Raw genomic sequence first — 20,818 nt, 5'->3', positions numbered from 1 at the left:
CATTTCCCATCAGGCCCAGTCAGGAGTAAGCATACTTCCTGATACACCTCCAGCCTATACCCGATCACAGGCAAGCATACATCCTGATATATTCCCTGCTTGAGAACCTCCTGCCCACAGTGATTAGAAGCACTTCTAGTGCAGAGGGGTCAAACAAACTTGTTTAGGGGAGTGAAAGCAGGTGACTTGCTGTCTCCCGGAAACGATAGGCTCCAGCGTTTCAGGAACTATCTGTCCTTGGGCAAGGGGCGTGTACAGCAGAGGCATTTTTGTTTCCTGGCTCCCTTAAGTAATTGTTGGGTCTGGGCACAGTTGGGCAATGATGGGGGGGCAGACCACCAGAGAATATTAAACCAGAAGCAAACTTTATTTCAGGAAAAGAAAAAAATTGCCATGGGGCACACAAAGCTTATCAGCTGTAGCTGTGACCACAGCCAGATTGGCTTCTGTAGCTGTGACAAAGGGCGGTTTCCGAAGTCCCCTTTTTAGAGCAAGAAGCAAGCATTAGGCATGAACAAAAGAATTTTTACAATCTCAAGGTAAAACTCAGATAAAAATTGCTTTTTTTTTTTAAAGTTTCTATTGACAGGTTTGGTTTTTTTTCCCAGTTAAACTAGTGTTTGTATTTAGCCCGTTTTTTTCCCCTCTGGCATTTCCTGATGGTGTTTACCAAAGTTCTACACTCCCCGGATACTGCCAGTTTTGCATAGCAGGGAAGGGTATGGGACGATGCACAACCAAAAAGTCACATACATCCCATCATTTAAAAGTTAGCTTAGCTCACGTCAGATGCTGGTCATGAGTAGCTGGGGAGTTATCTAAAGCTGACCCTCAGTTTGCAGAGGGCCACTCCAGTCTTGCACACAGAGCTAAGGGTTGGTTGTAAGCAAAGTAACCCACTGTTAATAGTTAATCCTTAAACTGCTGACAAAGCTGCCGACAGCCTGCTTTCTTCCTCTTAGGCTTCCAACTTTAATTCTTTATCTCTACGTTCCTGTTTTTGGAACCTATATTTCTATATTCTTGTTCTTAGACTGATCAGTAATTAAAACTTAAAATGTAACTCTGGCTCTCACATTGCCTTCCAGTTGGTGTTTTTAGGGCTGACCCCTTGGTACTGAACACCAATAGGAGGTGTTGTAATGGATTAATAAAAATTGCTGCAGATCCCCGAGTAGCTTCATTGGCAGAAATGCTGCAGGTCCCTGAGCAGCAGCAGGCAGAGGGCCACGTGGTGGCAGGCAGGGGGCAGCGGGTCCCAAAAGCAGCCAGTCCTAGACAGGGACTGCTCTGAAGGCAGCTGGTCCTGGGCAGGGAACCATGCGGTGGTGGGGGCGAGAGACAGACTGATAGGCATGCCATGCAGAGTGAGGTTGGATATTTATTAAGTGGGTTATGGAAGTATAGAAGGGAAGGGAGAGAAGAGAGAAGAGCAGAGAGAGAGAGAGAGAGAGAGGTGGGGGGAGAAGAAAGGAAGAAGATGTCTCTTGGAGAAGGAGATGGAAAAGAGAGCGAACTCAGGCTGGAAGCTGAAGATCAGCCTGTCTCAGCAGATGGGGGAGGGAGTGGGCGTGGCTTGTCTCTTAAAGAGACAGAACAATCATTACAGGTGTGAAATCGAAACAGGAGCCACATTGTTGTTAAGGAGTTACATTGTTACATTATTATTAAGTAGCCATACTTTACAAGAATACATTTCTGTTTCCAAGGCCTAATGTATCTTGCAAATCCATATTTCAGCCTTTTGCAGGACTTGTGACCCCACGATGTGTGCCCACCTCTTTTCCTTGCTAAACTCCTGAACCTTGACAGAAGATTGCCCTTTGCCTTACTAAACCATGTCTTCCCAGACACCTTGATGGCTCCTCTTCCACAGGATGTGTTTTTGCTCTTATTTTTATTGCCTCTTCTAACAGCCAATTATCTCAACAGCTGTTTTATATCAACCCTAACCTTTCTCCATAAAAGGGACCTCAAAAGCCAGTGGAGGACTATTCTCTGAAATCCCGACTTTGGGAGAGGTTGCTGGCTGGCCAGTCCTAAATACAGCTTGCTTTAACCAGACAGTCATGGAATTGTTTACGGGTATTTTGCTTTTGTTTTTTTCCCACGTCACACTGAGGCTGGCTCCTCCCAGGGGAAGACTAATTCTCCCTTTTCAGCAGGCAGTTGTTAATAGATTATAGCTCCATGGGGTGGAGCCCCATGAGCTTTCCCTATCTATGTTTGGATGTCATCTGTTGTTGGAATTGTACAGATCTTAGACTGCCATGTTGTTCCCCACCACAGCCAGCCTTGCCCCTGCGTCTTGATGTTAGGTCCAGGAGTTATGCTATTCATGAATCAGTGGCTCTGCATCCAACAGTTATTCTCTTCCTTTTGACTAGCTGTGGCTTTGTGCCATGTCCTCCTTTGTCAGGTCCCAAGAAATTCTTTTTCCCAAGGTCTGGCATTTAGACAGTGAAAGACCCCTAGTGTGGGGAGACTCTCACTCAAGTCTTGGGATAACACGACCCCCCCCTCCCCCAGTAATTCACGAGAGACCCCGTCCTTGCTGCAATCACACAAGGTTTGATTGACAAGACAGGAACCAGTGCACTGGGGCCGAGACTCATAACCCATGCAGGGGAGGAGTTTGACCCCAGGAGTAACTGGGAGAAGAGGTTTTTAAAGGAAGAAACCACAGCCCAGTAATCTGAAAGGGGTAGGGAGGGTGTCACAGAAAATTCCGAAAATACCAGTGATGATCACAAGGGGGCAACTCAAGATTACAATCTAACTTTATCTTCAGCTAGTTCCTGAAACTGAACTGGCTAATCCTAGATTTCTGATTCTTCTCTCCCTGCTTAGATTTTTGGCTCTATTTTTTCCTGGATTTAGCCAGGTCTTTCAACAGCATTCCCTCGGTGACTTGAGAAGATAGTTCCTACTAGCTAAAAGGAATCCTTCCTTATCTTTGGCAAAAGGGATGCCTGACTCTTCCACCAACACACACCTGTGGTGGCTATTAGCATATCAAGGGCCGCACTTGAAAGCTCACAGGCTTCCTTCCTATCAGGTACCCCTTCCCTTATAGCCCTGGAGCTGTGGCCCCACCCCCACTTTCTCTGTTTATGGTAATTTGGAACAAACTTTCCCCTTTTCACCTACAGAGCTTTACTTTTGGTTTCTTTCCTTTACTCAGCTAGCATTCGCACTGGCCTTCCCTAATTTGACTGTCTCCTTCCTGACCCTCTGGATATTTTCTTTTGCTCAAGGGATCCACCTCCCACCTTCCCCCATCCCCTTGGTCACCCCTTCCATGCCATTTCCACTGCCTTTTGCCCTGCTGCTTGCTGACCTCCATCGCTGCACCTGCCAAGACAAAAAAGACTGTCTTTTCTCCATCTCCCTTGTCCTGTAAGATGTACAGCTTGCCTGCTGAGATAACTAATCTTGGTTGTCAGTTTGACCACATCTGGAATCAACTGAAACCTAAGCAACGGGGCACACCTGTAAGAGTTTTTCATGACTGGATCATTTTGAGGTGGGAGCCCCATCCTAAATCAGGGATATCTGAGGTAAGAACACCCACCTTAAATCTGAGCCATACCATCTGGTGGCAGCCTATATAAAAGGACATGGTAATTAGCTGGTGTTATTCTTTTTTAAAAAATGCTGCAAGATCCCCGCGGCAGTAGGCAGCAGAAATGCTGTAGGTCCCAAATGGTGGTAGCGGGCCATGTGGTGGCAGGCAGCGGGCTCTGGGAGCAGCCAGTCCCAGGCAGAAATGGCTGCCGGTCCCAGAGTGGTGGCCTGAGCGGTTGTGGTGGCGGGCCATGTGGTGGCAGACAGTAGGCCCTGGGAGCAGCCAGTCCCAGGCAGAGACGGCTGCTGGTCCCAGAGCAGTGGTGGCAGGCCATGTGGCAGCAGGCAGTGGGCCCCAGGCAGAGATGGCTGCTGGTCCCAGAGCAATGGCTGGTTCCAGGCAGGGAGACACATGGTGGGCCGGCAGAAGACAGAAACATGGATAGACGCGACTTGCAGGGTGAGGTTGAATGTTTATTCAGGGGGTTATGGAGGAGGAAGGGTGAAGGGGGGGGGACAGAGAGAGAGAGGGAGAGAGAGAGAGAAAAGGAGAAAGAGACAGAGAAGGGGGGAGTCAGAGAAGTGGGGAGACAGAGAAGTGGGGAGAGAGGCAGAAGTGAAGCCAGAAGCGAAGCTGCCTCTCCGAGAGGAAGATGGAAAAGAGAATGAGCTCAGGCTGGAAGCTGAAGATCAGCCTGCCTCAGCAGATGGGGAGGGGGAATGGGTGTGGCTTGTCTCTTAAAGGGACCAAAACCATAACAGCTGGTATTCATAGAGTGAACACCAGCAGACATGCAGCCTCTTGGACAGAACAATGAACAAATTCTTGAACTTTCCAACAGGAGACAGCCATTGTTGGACTAGCTGGACCACAGCCATGATACATAAAACACGGTAAATACCTATATAATCAGGTGTACATGAAACATGGTATATATTTATGTGATATAGGTACCTGTATCATGCTTCTATATCACACATATTTACATATTTACTGGATGATATATATCATTTGTGAACTTACTGTCTGTCTCTTTGCTAGGTCCAGTACACAAGCTCCAGGAAGGCAGATGTGGTAATGGGAAATGGCCTCCAGAGATTCAGGTATTTGAAGACTTGGATCCCAGTTGGTGGTACTTTTTGGGAAGGTTTAGGAGGCCACTCTAATAAATCCCATATACATATACATACATATATTTTTTTCTATCAGTTCTGTTCCTCTGAAGAACCCTTACTAATAATACACAAATACGTAGCCAAAGAGTTCTCTAGTCCTCTCTAGAATACTCTTTTCAGGATACTAAGACTCCAAAATAGGACCTCCAGATTCTCAGTCAACACTAGCAATAGCTATGTATGATTTTGCAGTTTTTGAAATTACATTGCTCAAAGGATATAATTTACAGCCAGGTTCAAAGTTTAAGCAAAGTTAAAGATTAAGTAAAGTTTAAAAGTTAAATAAAATGATGTGAGCTGACTTACTCGTTCTCTCAGTGAATTTCCTTTTGTAACTGAGTTTGTAAGGTGGTTTATGAGGTACATTGTTCAGTTATATGGGAAAGAGATGGCTGACATTGAATTTGAAGCCAGCCTGGTTTACAGAGTGAGTTCTAGGATAGCTAGAGCTACATAGTGAGACCCTGTCTTGAAAACAAAACAAAACAAAACCAAAAAAAAAAGGAAAGGGTCACAGACTGGTTGCATAGCATGTGCCAAGCCACGGGCTTACTCTGTAGCACTGTTTAAACCACACAGTGACACCTTGTAATCACGCTGGTGTGGAGGGACAGGAAGATCGGAAGTTCAAAGTCATCTTCTACGCAGTGAGTTGGAGGCCAGCCTGGGTATATAAGACCCTGGGCCTTAAGACAAAATGAAACAACTCATAAACGTTCTGGCCCTAAGAAAGTACGTTGCGCTTGTTTACGAAATTCTTATTTGAGAGTAGGAGAGATGGCTCAGTGGGTAAAGTAATCGCTCTTAAAGTATTAGGATCCAAGTTCAAATCCCAAGCACCCATACAGCCCAAGCTCTTAACCACTGAACCATCTCTCCAGACCCAGGAAACACCATTTCCAATCTGAGATGTCTTAAGAAGAGGAATGCTGTCTTTGTAGGTGATGTTTATTTGAGCAGTTGTATTGAAAATCTTGGTTCTTTAGCCAGGCATAGTGGTACATAGGTGGATCGCTGTGAGTTTGAGTTCAGCCTGGTCTACATAGTGAGTTCTAGTGTATCCAGGGTCACATAGACACTGTCTCATAAAACTGAAATAAAGAAAGAAGGTCTTAACTTTCAAGAGTAGAAAATACAAACCAGAACTTAAGTCCTTTTTCTTTTCATGCTGTCTCAATTTCCCATCTTCCTGCACATACTTATTATATTATGTGTTAATCTATAACATGTGTGTCTATGTATGTATATACCGTGTGTATCACACTTTGTTTTATTTGTGTATTTCACATGCAATTGATATATCACACCCCTAATTATTGCATGTTTTAGACATACATTTAATGTATTTTATACTATATATTGCTGTATTTTGTTCTTATATTAGATCGGTATTAACCATGTTTTATGTATCAATACATATCTATGATTATACATAATACATATTTACATATTATATATTTATCTATCACATATTTACTGAATGATATTCATTGTATCATCTATGTACTTATTGTCTGTCTCTCTGCTAGGTCCAGAACACCAGCTCCAGGAAGGCAAGTGTGGTGATTTTGATTACAAATGTTCTCCAGCTAGGTAGTGACACTATGTGCCTTTAATCCCAGCACTCAGGAGGCAGAGGCAGGGGCTCTCTATGAGTTCCAGGCCAGTCTGGTCTACAGGGTGAGTTCCAGGACAGCCAGGACTATTCCACAGAGAAACCCTGTCTTGAAAAAGACCAAAAACCAAACCAACCAAACAAAACCAAAAGATGCAACCAACCAACAAACAGAAAGAAATGTTCCCTATAGACTCAGGTATTTGAACATTTGGGTCCCAGTTGGTGACACTGTTTGGGAAGGTTTAGGAGGTGCGGTCTTGCTGGAAGATGCATGTCACTGGGTAAGCTTTAAGAGATTACATCCTTGCCCCACTTCCTCTCTCTACTTCATGCTAGCCTTTGACAATATGAGCTCTCAGCATTCTGTCCCTGCCACTGTACCTGCCAACTGCTGCTCTGCCTCCCTGCCGTGAGGGACTCTTATTCCTCTGAAACTGTAAGCAAAAATAAACACTCTCTTCCTTAAGTTGCCTTTATCCTGCTTTTAGTTTTTTATTTTTATTTTTTTATAGCAACAGAAAAGTAACTAATGTAGAAGTTGGTACCAAGAATGGGTTTTTGCTTCAAAGAACCTGGCCATGTTGGGTTTTAGAATGTGGAAGACTTTGGAACTTTAGACTAGAACAATGATTGGGGGCCTGGAGGGATGGCTCAGGCCTGGAGGGATGGCTCAGCCGTTAAAGGCTAGGCTCACACCCAAAAATATAAGAGTTCAGTTCCCAGCACCCACGGCTGTCCCTCCAGGTACCTAAAAAAATAAAAAAAGAAAAAAAAAGAAAAAAAATGATTGGGTGCTTTAAGTAGAGCTTAAAGGGCCATTCTAATCAGATCCTGAAAGACAGTAGTACTGAGAACAATTTAGAACATAGAGGTCCAGCTCAAGAGATTTTAGAGGGGAACAATGTTTCCAACTCAGTTATAAGCTGTTTGTGTGATAATTTGGCAAAGAAACTGGTTGCTTTCTGCCCTTGTCCTAAGAACTTGTCCGAGGTCAAATTTTAAAATAATGGGCTAATTTCTCTAGTGGAAGAAATTTCAAGACACCATAATCTTGAAACTGTACATGGTTGTTACTGATAACACTTATGCATGTCTACAGTGCAAAAGAGCAAGTAGGGTAAAATACAAACTGTACCGTTCGGAGAGGAAAGGGTACTAGGATGCCTCCTGTATCCAGAGCTTGGGCTGGAAGAGAGAAGTGTAATTGTTAAGGAGACTAGGGTCATTAAGGAGAGAATCCCTCTTGCTGGGTAGTGGTGGCAAGCCTGGTCTACAAGGCCAGCCTGATCTATAGAGCAAGTTCCAGCACAACCAGGGCTGTGCTACAGAGAAACCCGCGTTAAAAAGCCAAAAACAAACAATCAAACAAACAAAAACACAACAAAACATTTCCCCCAAACAAACAACAACAAAACCCAACCTCCCTGTAAAACAAACAAGCAAACAAAAACCACCAACAAAAAACAACCTCCCCCCAAAACAAACAAATAAAAACCTAAAAAAAACCCCATCAAAACCAAAACCAACCTAATGAAAAAATCCAAAACAAAACAAAACAGGAGCTAACAGTAAGATGTTGTAAGGTTTGAAAAAAAGTATTTTGCAAACAGGCTGAACTTACAGTCTCCTCAGGAATAGGAGACCGAAGCACCCAAGACTAAAAGCAGAACTCCTCTCTGTAGCAGGTGAGCAAGTGATTACAAAACTGAAATTTTCAGTTACCTTTATTATCATGGGAAAAGTACTGTTGTGGGTTTATGGTCAGACAGTTTCACTAAAATTCCAGGAAACAACTGAAGCAATTTATGACATGTGAATCGCAAGATTATAGAGGAAGAATGAATTAAAAAAAAAAGACAAGTTGACCTTTAGCTTAACTTTTAGCTTGGGGCATGATTAAAGCAAACACTATAGGGATCAATACAGAAATAAATAAAAATTTACCTTAAAGGAAAATGGAGTAATGTTGTGATATTAGCTAAGATGCGTTGTATTCTTCTGCGCTGTGGAATGTTGGTTTAATGATGTTGCATTCTTTTATGCTGCATTTGTGTAACTCTGTGAAGCTGTGTTACTGTGCCTGTTTAAAGCACCTGAGTGGCCTAATAAAGAGCTGAAAGGCCAATAGCAAGGCAGGAGAGAAAGATAGGTCTGTTTTATCACAGTGAAGAGGCACCATGACCAATGCAGCTTATAGAAGGAAGCATTTAATTGGGCCTGGCTTACAGTTTCAGAGGATTAGTCCATGATCATCATGGCAGGGAGCATGGCAGCAGGCAGATAGGAGTGGTGCTGGGGCAGTAGCTGAGACCTCACATTTGGTCTGCAAGTTGGAGGTAGAGGGAGAGAGCAAGGCTAGGCCTAGCATGGGCTTTTGAAATCTAACCCCTCATCCCAATGACACAGCTCCTCCAACAAGGCCACGCTTTCTAATTCTTCCCAAACAGTTCCACCAACTAGGAGCTAGACATTCAAAGATATGAGCCTGTGGGAGCCTTCTCATTCAAACTACCACAATAATTGCACACTTAATTTCCAGTTGTTAGCACTAATTGCACGCTTAATTCCCAGTTGGTGACACTCTTAGGAAAATATATCAGGGAGGCAGGCTTTGAGAGTAAAAGGACTAGTCTCATTTCTAGTTCATGCTTTGCTTTGTGCTTGTGGTTCAAGATGTGAACCCTCAGTTTCTACTCCAGTTGACACACCTGCTGCTGGCTGCCATGCTTCCCAGCCTGGGCGGGCCCTTCTCCCTCTGGAACTGTAAGCCCAAGTCAAGTCTTCATAACATGAGTTGTTTCCAGCCATGGCGCTTTATCACAGTAATAGAAAAGTAACTGCGAGAGTAGGCTTTTGTGTTTTTTCATTTTGGAGGATGGAGGAATGGCTCTATAAAGGGATTGTGGAGGGAATTTCCCCTGGGAAGTAAGGGGCTCACTGCAATGCTGAGCAGAAAAGACTCAGATCTGGGGCATGCATGGCTCGTCCTGATTCGCAAGGCCACACCTCTCTTGCAGTCAGGCCAGCATGCCAAGCCCATTTCTTCAGTGGTGGACTGGGATTAAACCTCACTCTGTATATGTGGTTATAGGAAAAGTCGTGCCAACACCTACTTTTGTTGGAGGAGGTTGCTTGTTGGTTCCCGGCTGCTTAGCCCCGAAATAATCACACAGAAACTGTATTATTTAAATGGCTACTTGGCCTATTACCTCTAGCTTCGTATTGGCTAACTATTACATATTAATTTAACCCATTTCTAGTAATTTCTGTATCACCACGTTGCTATGGCTTACTGGCTAAAGTTCCAGCATCTGGTCTCTGGTGGGGCTACATGGCATCTTCCTGACTCTGCCCTTCTTTCTCCCAGCATACAACCAACTCTCCCCACCCAGTTCTGTTCTTCTCTGCAATAGGCTCAAAGCAGTTCTTTATTCATTAACCAATAAAAGTAACACATAGACAGAAGGACCTCCCACACTATTTCCCCTTTTCTGTTTAAACAAAAAAGGAAGGCTTTAACTTTAACATAGTAAAATTACATATAACAAAACAGTTATCAAGCAAGAATTACAGTTAAAATATTTATATCTACTTTATCTTTTATCATAACTAAGGAAAACTATAACTATAAATTCTTCAACTCCATCAAAGACTCCAGAAAGATATGATATTACTTAAGTAAACAGGAAGTACATTATAAGCAACTTCCAAAACTCTAGAATTGACAAAGACATCTCACTGCCTGGATAGTCACCCAAAGTTTTTCTGTACCATTGGGGCATCTATCTTCAGCCTATAGGCCTATTTGTATCCAGCAGACTTTTCCATGAAGCAGGAAATTTCAAAGACAGTTCTGCCTATATTGGCAGTTTGCCAGTCACTTTCTTTTGTATCCTGTGGAATGTCTGGCAGACTCTTTCATGTAGCAGGAAAGGACCACCTCACCTTTAGGCAAGTTCAGCAGTCATTTCTCTGTGGGTTCTACATGTCCAGTTTATCAAGCAGTCCAGGAAAGAGCAGTTTCTTGCTAAATGGTCAACCAACTCTTCAATGCCCATCTTCTTCTTGAAGAGCTTGGTGTTGCCAGGAGCAGATGTTTCTCACTGTCATGAAAACTCTTAAGTTCTTAAACATTTTAAATGCCATATTTTGAAGGTCTCTGAAATATTTGAAGAATACCTATCTAACTTAAATATATCTCTATACATCTAGAAAATCTAACTAACATGACAAAAGCTTGACTATTATAGATGATTATCTATTAACTTTTATTTCTTAATTTTACATTACATTTTAAAATGAGCTTCACAAACATAGTACCTTAATCAAGAGCAGAAATATATGTATAACAAAATTGACCTTAAATTTGTATCACTAAAACAAGATCCATACCAATGCAAAGTATCCATATCCATTACATATCCCCCTTTAAATGTAAATAAACATTTATAGACAATATTTGGGAATATGGACATAGTTCTGTCCAAACTTCTTCCTGCTGTCTATTGGGCAAAGTAATTTTTTGAGGGGTGTTCATGGTGACCTTTCAGGGGGTCGTGGTCTATCAAACAATATTAGTCTGGAAGCAATCCAGAGGTTCTCATTCTCTGTGGAAATAAAAGAAGAACCTCTTTTCCAAAGCAACATATCCTTAAATCAAATTTTAAAGTCAAGATACCTTTACGTTGGTTTATCTTACAGCCTGTGCAATGAAATGTCTCTCTGTACTTAGCTTCTTCACAATCAAAAAATTTAAAGAAAACACAATAGTATACAGAATCCAGACTCTCTGTGTATATTCCATCATTACGTGACTTATTCTTTTTTTTTACTCCTTTTAATCTATGACTATAGTCGTTAAAGTCTCTTTAAAGACTTTGTTTTATTTTTTTAAAAACCATTTACTTCTTTTTATAACTCTCTGTACTCTTTTTCTTCTCTCTCCCAAGCCTACATACATTTATCCATCACTGTGACCCATTTAGAGGTCTTTTATGTCTGAGTCTATCCTATTGTGAATCTGTAATTATTGTCCAGGAGCACTTCTTAAAATGCTAAGCACTTCTTAAAAACTTAAGCTGTGCCATTGCTAGGGGAAATATGGCACTACCTGCTTGCTCCACACAGTCCAACATGGTGGAAGTCTGCTAGTGCCTGAGACTGCTGGGTGGGAGCCATCCTCACCACCTCAACTCTGATAACCAGTAGGCCCATGCTGCCACCAAGTAACTTGCAGTATGCTATCCTCAAACCCATTTAAATGCTTGATAGCCGAACCTCCCAAAAGAGCCAGAACCGTTGTGCTGGTGAACCAGGAAGTCCCTTTTTTTTTTTTTAAAGAAACTGCACAGTTTTTACTGCGCCCTGTGGCACCTTACTTGCTGCAAACCCATCTAAAAAAAATTGTTGCTACCAAGAAACTGCTAAACTCTGTTCTTTTATGTCTAGAATTCATTTTCAAGCTCTCTCAGGTTTTTAAGTGGATTTTAGTTGGCCACATGGACGCCAATTTGTAGTGAGGAGGAAGGGAGGCCGCTAAGCCCTGAAATAATCACAAGAAACTGTATTAATTAACTCACTGCTTGGCCCATTAGCTCTAGCTTCTTATTGGCTAACTCTTACATATTAGTTTAACCCATTTCTAGTAATCTGTATATGGCAACATGGCTGTGGCTTACCGGCTAAAGTTCCAGTGTCTGGTCTCCGGTGGGGCTACATGGCATCTCCCTGTCTCCACCCTTCTTCCTCCCAGCATACAGCCTAGCTTTTCCTGCCTAGTTCTGTTCTTCCCTGCCATAGGCTCAAAGCAGTTCTTTATTCATTAACCAATAGAAGCAACACACAGACAGAAGGGGCATGCATGGCTCGTCCTGATTCTCAAGGCCACACCTCTCTTGCAGTCAGGCCAGCACACCAAGCCCATTTCTTCAGTGGTGGACTGTGACTAAACCTTGCCCTGTATATGTGGCTATAGGAAAGGTTGTGCCAACACCTACTTTGATAGACAAGTGTTACAGAGATCAATGAAAGGGAATCAAAAAATCATTACTGTGTTGGAGACATCCACTGTGTTGCCCCAGCTCCCTCCCATCATCAAATAAAACTGTCATTCTTTTGGCTCATTGCCCTGCATCTCTCTGGCAGCAAGTCGATTCCTCTGGGTTAAAGTCCCAAAGTTTCCAGAGTGGCATCCTTCTAAAAGCCAACACCCCAAATTCCAGACTGGAATGGTGATCCACCTACCTTCTGCCTATAGAAGGTAATACTCTGGGGCCCTGCATCCACCTATACAAGAGATGTGGGCCAGATCAAATATGAGTAACACCATTAAACAATATGCTCAATTACTGCGTATTCTTTTTTTTAAATATTTATTTATTTATTATGTATACAATATTCTGTCTGTGTGTACATCTGCAGGCCAGAAGAGGGCACCAGATCTCATTACAGATGGTTGTGAGCCACCATGTGGTTGCTGGGAATTGAACTCAGGACCTTTGGAAGAGCAGGCAATGCTCTTAACCACTGAGCCATCTCTCCAGCCCTTACTGCGTATTCTTATTATTGTTGGGATTATCTGCAAGGGACAGATTGGAGGGTACAGAAAGTAAGGTAGCAGTGATTGTGGGGCTGGGGGGAAAAACTAACCTCTGAGTGTCCAAGGCATGGTCGGACATCTACCAGGCCTATCCAGGAGCCATCAAGGGCCTATATCTACCTGGGTCTTTTGTTTGCCCTTCTGTGGCTTCTTGACTTGAAAGACTTGCCTTGAGGCAGAAGCTGGCATCTTCCTGCTTTTGAATGGGGAGGACATCTTCATAAGGGCTTTTATTACAGCATCATTTACCCTGTTCTGTTTTCCAGGGCCTCGGAAGACACTGCTTCATCTCTTGAGAGGCTGAGGATGTGTGTCTAGTTTTGGATGTAGGATGGTCAGGTCTGGCTTTGATGTCTTCACAGCTTGAAGGTCCCTCAGTGACAAGTCACTCAGCTCCACAGAGGTCAGACTGCAGCCACATGCATAAGACAGACAGGACAAGGATCAGTTAGGGGCAAGGGTCTATCAGCTGGGGGAAAGAAGCCAGGTGAGAGTGGAGTGGTTGGAGCTGTCTGCTTAGCTATAATAGAGACCAGAAGCTTTGGGATCTATTCAAAGTTGAGAGCCTTTGAGGGAATATAGACAATGTTTAGGGTCACTGGCCCAGATTGTCTCCACAGGCTACAGATATTTATTTGAGACCCAGAGCTTTGGATAGAATCATAGAAAGTGAGTCTTTGTAGGCTGGGTACCCAGCTCTGTGTGTGAACTTGGTCTCAGGGAGGGATTCCTAGGCATCTACTCTAACCTAGAGTTGATAGGCTGTGTCCTCAGTACCATGTCTCCCCCTGCCTTCACCTGAGTGTCTTTAGGCAGCAGTTAGGGTGTTTCAGGGCTGAACACAGGCAGGACACCATGTAGTTAGGCAGCTGACAGCCACTGAGATCCAGGGTGGTCAGGACCCGGCTCTGCTGGAGCAGGATGGCCAGGTACTGGATTGCTTCTTGGAGGTTAGGCATTTGCATCCTGTGGGAAGAGCTGACTTCAGAGGTTGCAGGAGTTGGGATCCCCTACTTCCAACCCTCCAAAACCAGGCCTCACCTGAGTGTCTGCACCTGGCACGTGGGCCAAACCAGTCCGTCACTCAGTAAACGCAGGCCTGCCTCAGTGAGCCGACACTGGAGGAGATCCAGCTCCCTGAGAGCAGGAGCTACCTTCAGGGCCTCAGAGAGGTCTCGACAAACTGCATCAGGTAGTTTGCAGCGTGAAAAGCTGTGGTCAAAAAGTGTGTAGGTTGGTCTGCAAGCCCCTGACCGCTTTTCCGCCTCCAGCTGAACCAACTACCAATCCCCTTGTAGCCTGATGACCAGCCAAGAAATGTATAGCTTTTCATAAATACCCCGTGGGTTCAGATGGGCCGTCATCCCCAATGGTTGAGCACCTTTACTATTTTAGATTTTTTTTTTCTATTACAAATCATGAGGAGATCACCTTCATGTACTTTGTTTTCTGGGCCTTTTTTTTGGTTTTTCGAGACAGGGTTTCTCTGTAGCTCTGGTGCCTGTCCCGGAACTAGCTCTTGTAGACCAGGCTGGCCTCGAACTCCCAGAGATTCGCCTGCCTCTGCCTCCCGAGTGCTGGGATTAAAGGCATATGCCACCACCGCCCAGCTGGGCCAAATCTTTTTGGCTCTTTTGTTTTATTTTCAGGGTGCTGGACCCTTCCCCCCACAAACCCAGCCTTCTACCTCATCCTCTATTGATGCATGACTATCTGCTTCACCATGGCCTGTCACTATTATTCCTATAACTTTCCTTACTCTCTGCTCAACAGTGATAGCTAAAAGTAAGACCTCTACCCATGGAGCCTCAGTAAATCTTATATCAATCTCGAGGTGGAATTAAATTATCTGGATATATATATATATTTCCAAGACAGGGTTTCTCTGTGTAGCCCTGGTCATCCTGGAACTCACTTTGTAGCCCAGTCTGGCCTCGAACTCAAAGATTCACCTGCCTCTGCCTCCTGAGTGCTGGGAGTAAAGGTATGAGCTCCCACTACCCAGCTTAATAATAAAATTATTATTATTTTGAGTATATACTTATATTCTTTTAAAAGAGGATTTGTTTATTTATTATATATACAGTGTTCTGTCTGCATGCATGCCTGCATACAGATGGTTGTGAGCCACCAAGTAGTTGGTGGGAATTGAACGCAGGACTGTTGGAAAAGCAGCCAGTGCTCTTAACCTCTGAGCCATCCCAGCCCTCAGCTGGTTATGTCTTACAGGGAGGACACCAAAGCATGGGCAGACTGATTTGCTCAAGGGTACAGAGAGTCAGGATGTACCAGCTGGTGACCCCTCTGAACACTTTCTTTCCAAGGGATGGCCCAGTAGTCTCCAAGAGCACCAGGGAGCTTCCTTCCATAGGAAAACACTGTTGCTTTTTCCGTCTCTCCCCATAGGCTGTGCGGCATCCCGTTTCCCACAAAGCCTAGCAACAGCCTTCCTCTGCCAGAACTTAATAGTGATGGAACCTGGTTAAGCTCCTCCTATGTTCCCAGCCTTCCTCAGAGGGCAAATTCTGTCTCTGTACCGGGCACCCAGCTTGGAATCCCCTCCATGCTGAGGCATGGTGACTCACATCAGGATACGCAGGCCACATTGTTGGGACGTCATGGCCTCACAGAGTGGACGCAGCAGGGAGACTGGGGGTTGTTTCGTGGTGTTTTGAGAACTGTAGGGAGAGAAAAAACAAGGTTGATGACCATAATGCTCCTTCCAGGCCTTTTTAGAAAGGACTCAGTTTTTCCTTTGTAATGTCCTAGGGTTCCAGAACCGACTCTGTCACTTATCCCACATCCCTTGTGTTTCCCCATCCCGATCCCCCACAACAAACTTGAACAAAACCCAAGAGTGGGCCTGTAGGTCGCTAGGACCAGGTCTTGCCACTGTCTTGGTGTATACTCTCAACAGATGGTGAGTCTTGGGATGGGTATTGAACAGAACTTAGTTCATAGAGAGCAAATGTCATTGTCTGTGTAGGAACCTAGGATCTGGTGGAGCTGGGCTATGGAATAGTGTAATCGGTACCTTGGGGCCAGCGGTTGGACCAAAGTGGTGAAGTCAGGGTAGACTTTGAAGATAGACAGCAAATAGCGTTGGGCAGAGGTACAAGGCTCAGCATACAGAGGACATGGAATACCAAAATGTATGAGAAACTGCATCAGGGAGGGGCCTAGGTCGCTTCTTGGAGCTATGTTGGCTGTGCTGGGAAGGTTGCCTTGATCTGCATAAGGCATGGTGAGGTCACTCTGGGGAAGAAGAGAGACAGCTACCTTGCAAAGGGTGGGTCATCAGGTGTGGACGTGTTTCCCAGCCCAAGCGGGCACGCGTACTGCGCTGGTGAGAACAGCCTTGCCCTCTAGACTCACCCCTTCAGCCGCTTCATCAGACTCTTTTTCTTCTTCTCCTTTACCTCCACCAGCCCACAGTTGACCAGTTTCAGAGCCTGACCAGCTGGGCAGCACCGGACGCAGTAGCCCAGGACCTCGAGGTCCATGCGGGTGAACCGAACTCGCTCCAGGACTATCTCTGGAAGATTGGTGAGAGACTGGCGAACAAAAGCATCCTCTTGTGTCTCATACAGGCAGTACAACAGTTCCAGTCCAAAGTTGAGGTCCTCCTCATCCTCCTCTGGTTCCTCAGTGTCCTCCAGCTCATCATTCTTTTCCGGCCCTACTGGAGCCACCTTGGGGTGGCCCTGTCCTTGTACCCACCGTAGGGTGTCCTGTTTCACGCGTTCTGGCACCACACAGCCAAAATAACGTTCAACGTCACGAACCCTTTCTGCACTCAGCAGTCCGAAGAGGAAGCGGGTGGTGAGTGCAAGGTGACCACGCAACTCTGCGTCAGAGTTCAGGAGCATCTTCACACCTCCCGCAGGTGCCCCTGGAGCCCCCTCAGCCTCCAGTAGGTAGGACAATGCAGCCAAGAACTCCTGGAAGCTCTGGTCAATGAACTGGTAGGTGACCTCCTTTTCTAGAACGCCCAGCACTTCTTTCTTGCTGAGAAACAATGTCTGAACTTGGGAGCCCTGAAGCTTCAACTGCGCCAGGTCATTTTCTGAGAACTGTGCTTGATGCTTCAGGATGCCCTCCCGGGCCAGACGGCACAGCGTGCGCAGTTCTCCCTGCACCCGGGGTCCATTGGTGCCTGCAGACTTCAGCATGCTGGCGATGAAGAGCAGGTACACCGATGTCGTGGTCTTGGAGGTACGAGACAGATCCTGGCCCAACTCCAGTTGCTGCTGCAGCACCGTGCACACGATCCAGCACACGAAGGGCACGAAGCACAGCGCAAACAACGTCTCATTCTCTTTCACAAAGCGGTAAGCGCGCTCTGCCTTCCTCTCGTCCCTGAAGAACTTGAAGAAATACTTCTTCTTGTCTTTGTCTGAGAAGCCGCGTACTTCTGCGCACTGTGGCGAGCCCAGTCTGCCCCGCAGAGTCCCTGGGGCGACATTGCGTGTAGTCACCAGCAAGCGAGCCAAGGGCAGCAGCTCCTGGCTCAGCAGTCCTCTCAGCACTCTCAAGCCACTCGTAGCCTCGAAAGGGTCTTTGCAGGGGGCGGCCTCCGGGGCTCCAACAGCAGGCAGCTCGTCTGCACCGTCCAGGATAAACAGTAGGCGCTGGGGAAGCGCCAGTATCTGCCGCACCGGAGCCTTGCGGTCCGGACACTGGTCCAGGATCAGGTCTGCCAAGCTGCGCGTACCCGGACTCTCCAGCAGCTCGCCGCACGGCATGAAGAAGGCGAAGTCCACCTGGCCGTGGTATAGCTTGCCGGCCGCCCAATCATAGAGGATTTTCTTGGCGGCCATGGTCTTGCCAATGCCCGCCGGGCCCTGTAGCACCACGGTCAGCGGCCGCAGGCCCTCGTCATCTCCCCGGAAGAGCTTATTAAAGGTGTGCGTATCCGAGCGCCTCGCGCGCTCAGGCTCCGGCTCCTCCGACGGCCCCAGCAGCTCATCCTCCACGGCGTTGCTCCCCGGAGCGATAAGCAGCTTGGTGAAGCGCTTGTTGATCTTCACGGAGCGGGCGTTTCTCTCCTTCACCTTAGCGTGCTGTAGCAGCACGTGATCGCGGTATTTCTTCTTGTACTCTGTAAGGTGTGAGACCGGGGAAGGTAGGGATGGACTTGCCGCCGCCCTGGAACCAACGCCCTGCCTGTCTAAACCTGGCCTCACTTTCTTTTATTGTGTCATGGCTTCCTCCTCCAGCTACCTCACTCACACCCAAGGACCCCCCAAGCAGTAATAGTGTGTGTCCCGCCGAACTTACCCGACAGGGAGACAACCACTGAGCTGGGGCCGAGTTCTGGAAGAAAAACCCAACATAAGGCTCAATGAGCATGAGGGATGGGGCAAGGCATTTCCCTGGAAGTCTCTGGAACAGTCCCCCGCCCCGGGCACGATTTTTTTTATTTTATTTTATTTTATATTTATTTATTTATTTATTTAGGCTCGTTCTCTGGAGTAGCACAGCTTCATGTGGTGGTGGAGAGGACGGAGTAAATCTCAACTGATTCCGCCCCATCCAACCCAACCCAGCTTACGCTGCAGCTGCTGCGCCTTGAGCCGCACCGCCACATCTCGAGCATCCGCCTTCTTCAGGATCTTTCGGGTCACATCCACCGCTGGCTCTGACCCATAAAACTGGGTCAGCTTGTCGACGAGGTCCACGGCGTCTGAGTTCTCCAGTCGCCCCCAAGGGATGCTCCGGCCATCCAGGGGCGCATCCCGCAGCTTGTGGCGAAAGCGCTTTAGCTGCTCCTGGCTCAAGTCTTCTAGTGCGGCCAGAATCAGCTCCCTTGCCAGCGCCTCCCGGCTGGGAATGAGCAGAGTTATTACTGATGTGACCTGCAAGAGATCTGTCCCCAAACCTCCAAAGCACCCCTCGAGCCTCGCACATTCTCCACAGGGAGCCCCAGGACAATATGCTTCTAATTTCTAACTGCTAGTGGTGAAGTGGACCACTCCACATCTAGCTTTTCTGCGTCCTTCCTTTCACACGCCTGGCCACACTGGATAAAGCCAGTTAAGGTCTCTACACGGGTCTGTGCTCTCCTTTGTCCCTTTGATAGCGCTCTAGCACCGGATAAAGCCAGTTAAGGTCTCTACACGGGTCTGTGCTCTCCTTTGTCCCTTTGATAGCGCTCTAGCACAGCTCGCCTAGGACGTAGTGAGCAGATAGGCCTGGCCCTGGCAGAGTTCCTAAGTTCTGCACTCCAAGCCCGTGTAGCACACCTTGGTAAGTCCTTTCCGGACCACAGGCACCAGGGCCTGGGTCTGAGTTCCTTGTCGGGAGCAGACTCATAAATGACCCAGCTTGAGGTTGGGGGTGTATGGGCAGGCAGAGTTGCAATAGAAGATGGGTTTTAATCAGCAGCCCAGGACAGGCTCTCGAAGTGAGCCCACTCCTTTGGAAAGTTTCCCCTGAAAGGCACACTCACCTGGAGCAGGGGGCCCCAGCCGCATCCATGGGGTCCCGTCACAGGATCTAATGCTCAGAGGTAGATACAGGGAGCAGAGGTGATCTTTCCCTGGCTAAACTGGTTTCATCCTGGGACTGGGTGCAGGGGTTGCTCAGCCTTGTCCATTTCGGCTCAGCTAGAGTCTTGCTGAGAGAGTCACAAGGCTCCCTCACTTAAGCACAGTTCATGCTTAAAGGGTGGTGACCTTTGGTTTTCTTCTATTTTATTCTATCAGTACTCCTCCTACCAGGTGTGGCATCCAAGCAGCTGTGTAAAGGTGATTCAGGTTGTCAGAAATCGCCTTAGGTGACTTTAATTTTGCAGACCTGGTGTGAAAGGCAAAGGGGGAGTGTGTGGGCAGGGCTTTGTGGAAAGGTTCTCACTAGGGGAAGTGGGGGGGGGCGGGCCCTGAACTCTGCTGCCTGCTAATCCTCCCACACCCAGCTAAGGGGCAGAGATTGGATGCTTCTGACCTTAGGACCCGCAGGTGACTACAGGGACGTGGAGCTCCACTGACTGTGTGGGATGGACGTGAGATAGCCATGCGTGTGTAGTGCCACATGGCAAAGATAGCGTGGCGTTCGAGTGCAGGAATACCTTTACAGTCTCTGAAGACACAGTTCACACACGCAAAGCTCTATTGCCCTTTACAGCGCATCCTTTTCTGTAAGTTCTTGAGTTCTGCTTTGTCTCCCTCTCTTTGCTTTTGAAGGTAGAGGATGCGATGCCAAGTGAGGGCCGGTGAGATGGCTTCTCAGATAATGGCGCTCCTGACAACCTGAGCTCCGCCCCTGGAACCTACATAAAGATGGAAGGAGAGAACCAACTCCATGAAGTCGTCCTCTGACCCCCACACCTAAGCTGTGGAATGCATACCTCCCAACAGTAAATGTTTCAAAGTGGGAGGCTGGAGAGATAGACAGCACATAAGAGAACTTGCTGCTCACGCAGAAGGCTAGTTTAGTTTCCAGTACCCACGTTAAATAGCTAACAACCACCTATAACTTCAGCTTCAGGCCATCCAGCTTTCTCCTCTGGGCTCTGCAGGTACCCCCACACAACTGTGCATGCATGCACACGCATGTGTGTGTGTCCACCACATGCATGCCTAAAAAAAAAAAGCAGGGGTTGAAGAGATGACTCAACAGTTAAAAACACTGATTGTGAGTAGGGCAGTGATGGTGCACACCTTTAATCCCAGCACTCTGAGTAGCAGAGGCAGTCAGATTTCTGAGTTCAAGGCCAGCCTGGTCTACAGAGTGAGTTCCTGGAAGCCAAAACTGTTATACAGAGAAATCCTGTGTGGACAAAACAAACTAACTAAAAAAGAAAAAAACAACAAAAACTGACTGTTCTTCCAGAGGACCCAGGTTCAATTCCTAGTATC

General features: G+C 46.5%; 1 protein-coding gene across 1 annotated transcript; it reads right to left on the bottom strand.

Moving 5' to 3' along the window:
• Window positions 1-12,909: 12,909 nt before the first annotated feature.
• Nlrp6 (NLR family pyrin domain containing 6) lies at window positions 12,910-19,651 on the bottom strand. Its single transcript, XM_075972697.1, has 8 exons — window positions 19,411-19,651; window positions 18,514-18,785; window positions 18,240-18,275; window positions 16,335-18,060; window positions 15,545-15,637; window positions 14,001-14,171; window positions 13,758-13,925; window positions 12,910-13,368 (listed from the first exon to the last, which is right to left on the bottom strand). Exons 1-8 carry the CDS (start codon window positions 19,437-19,439, stop codon window positions 13,245-13,247), a joined length of 2,619 nt encoding a protein of 872 aa, XP_075828812.1. The 5' UTR covers window positions 19,440-19,651; the 3' UTR covers window positions 12,910-13,244.
• Window positions 19,652-20,818: the final 1,167 nt, after the last annotated feature.

The sequence above is a fragment of the Microtus pennsylvanicus genome, chromosome 5 (assembly GCF_037038515.1).
Source record: "Microtus pennsylvanicus isolate mMicPen1 chromosome 5, mMicPen1.hap1, whole genome shotgun sequence".
NCBI classification, from domain to species: domain Eukaryota; kingdom Metazoa; phylum Chordata; class Mammalia; order Rodentia; family Cricetidae; genus Microtus; species Microtus pennsylvanicus.
Note: the sequence above shows the minus strand (reverse complement) of the source record. Positions and strands in the feature narration are given on the sequence as shown.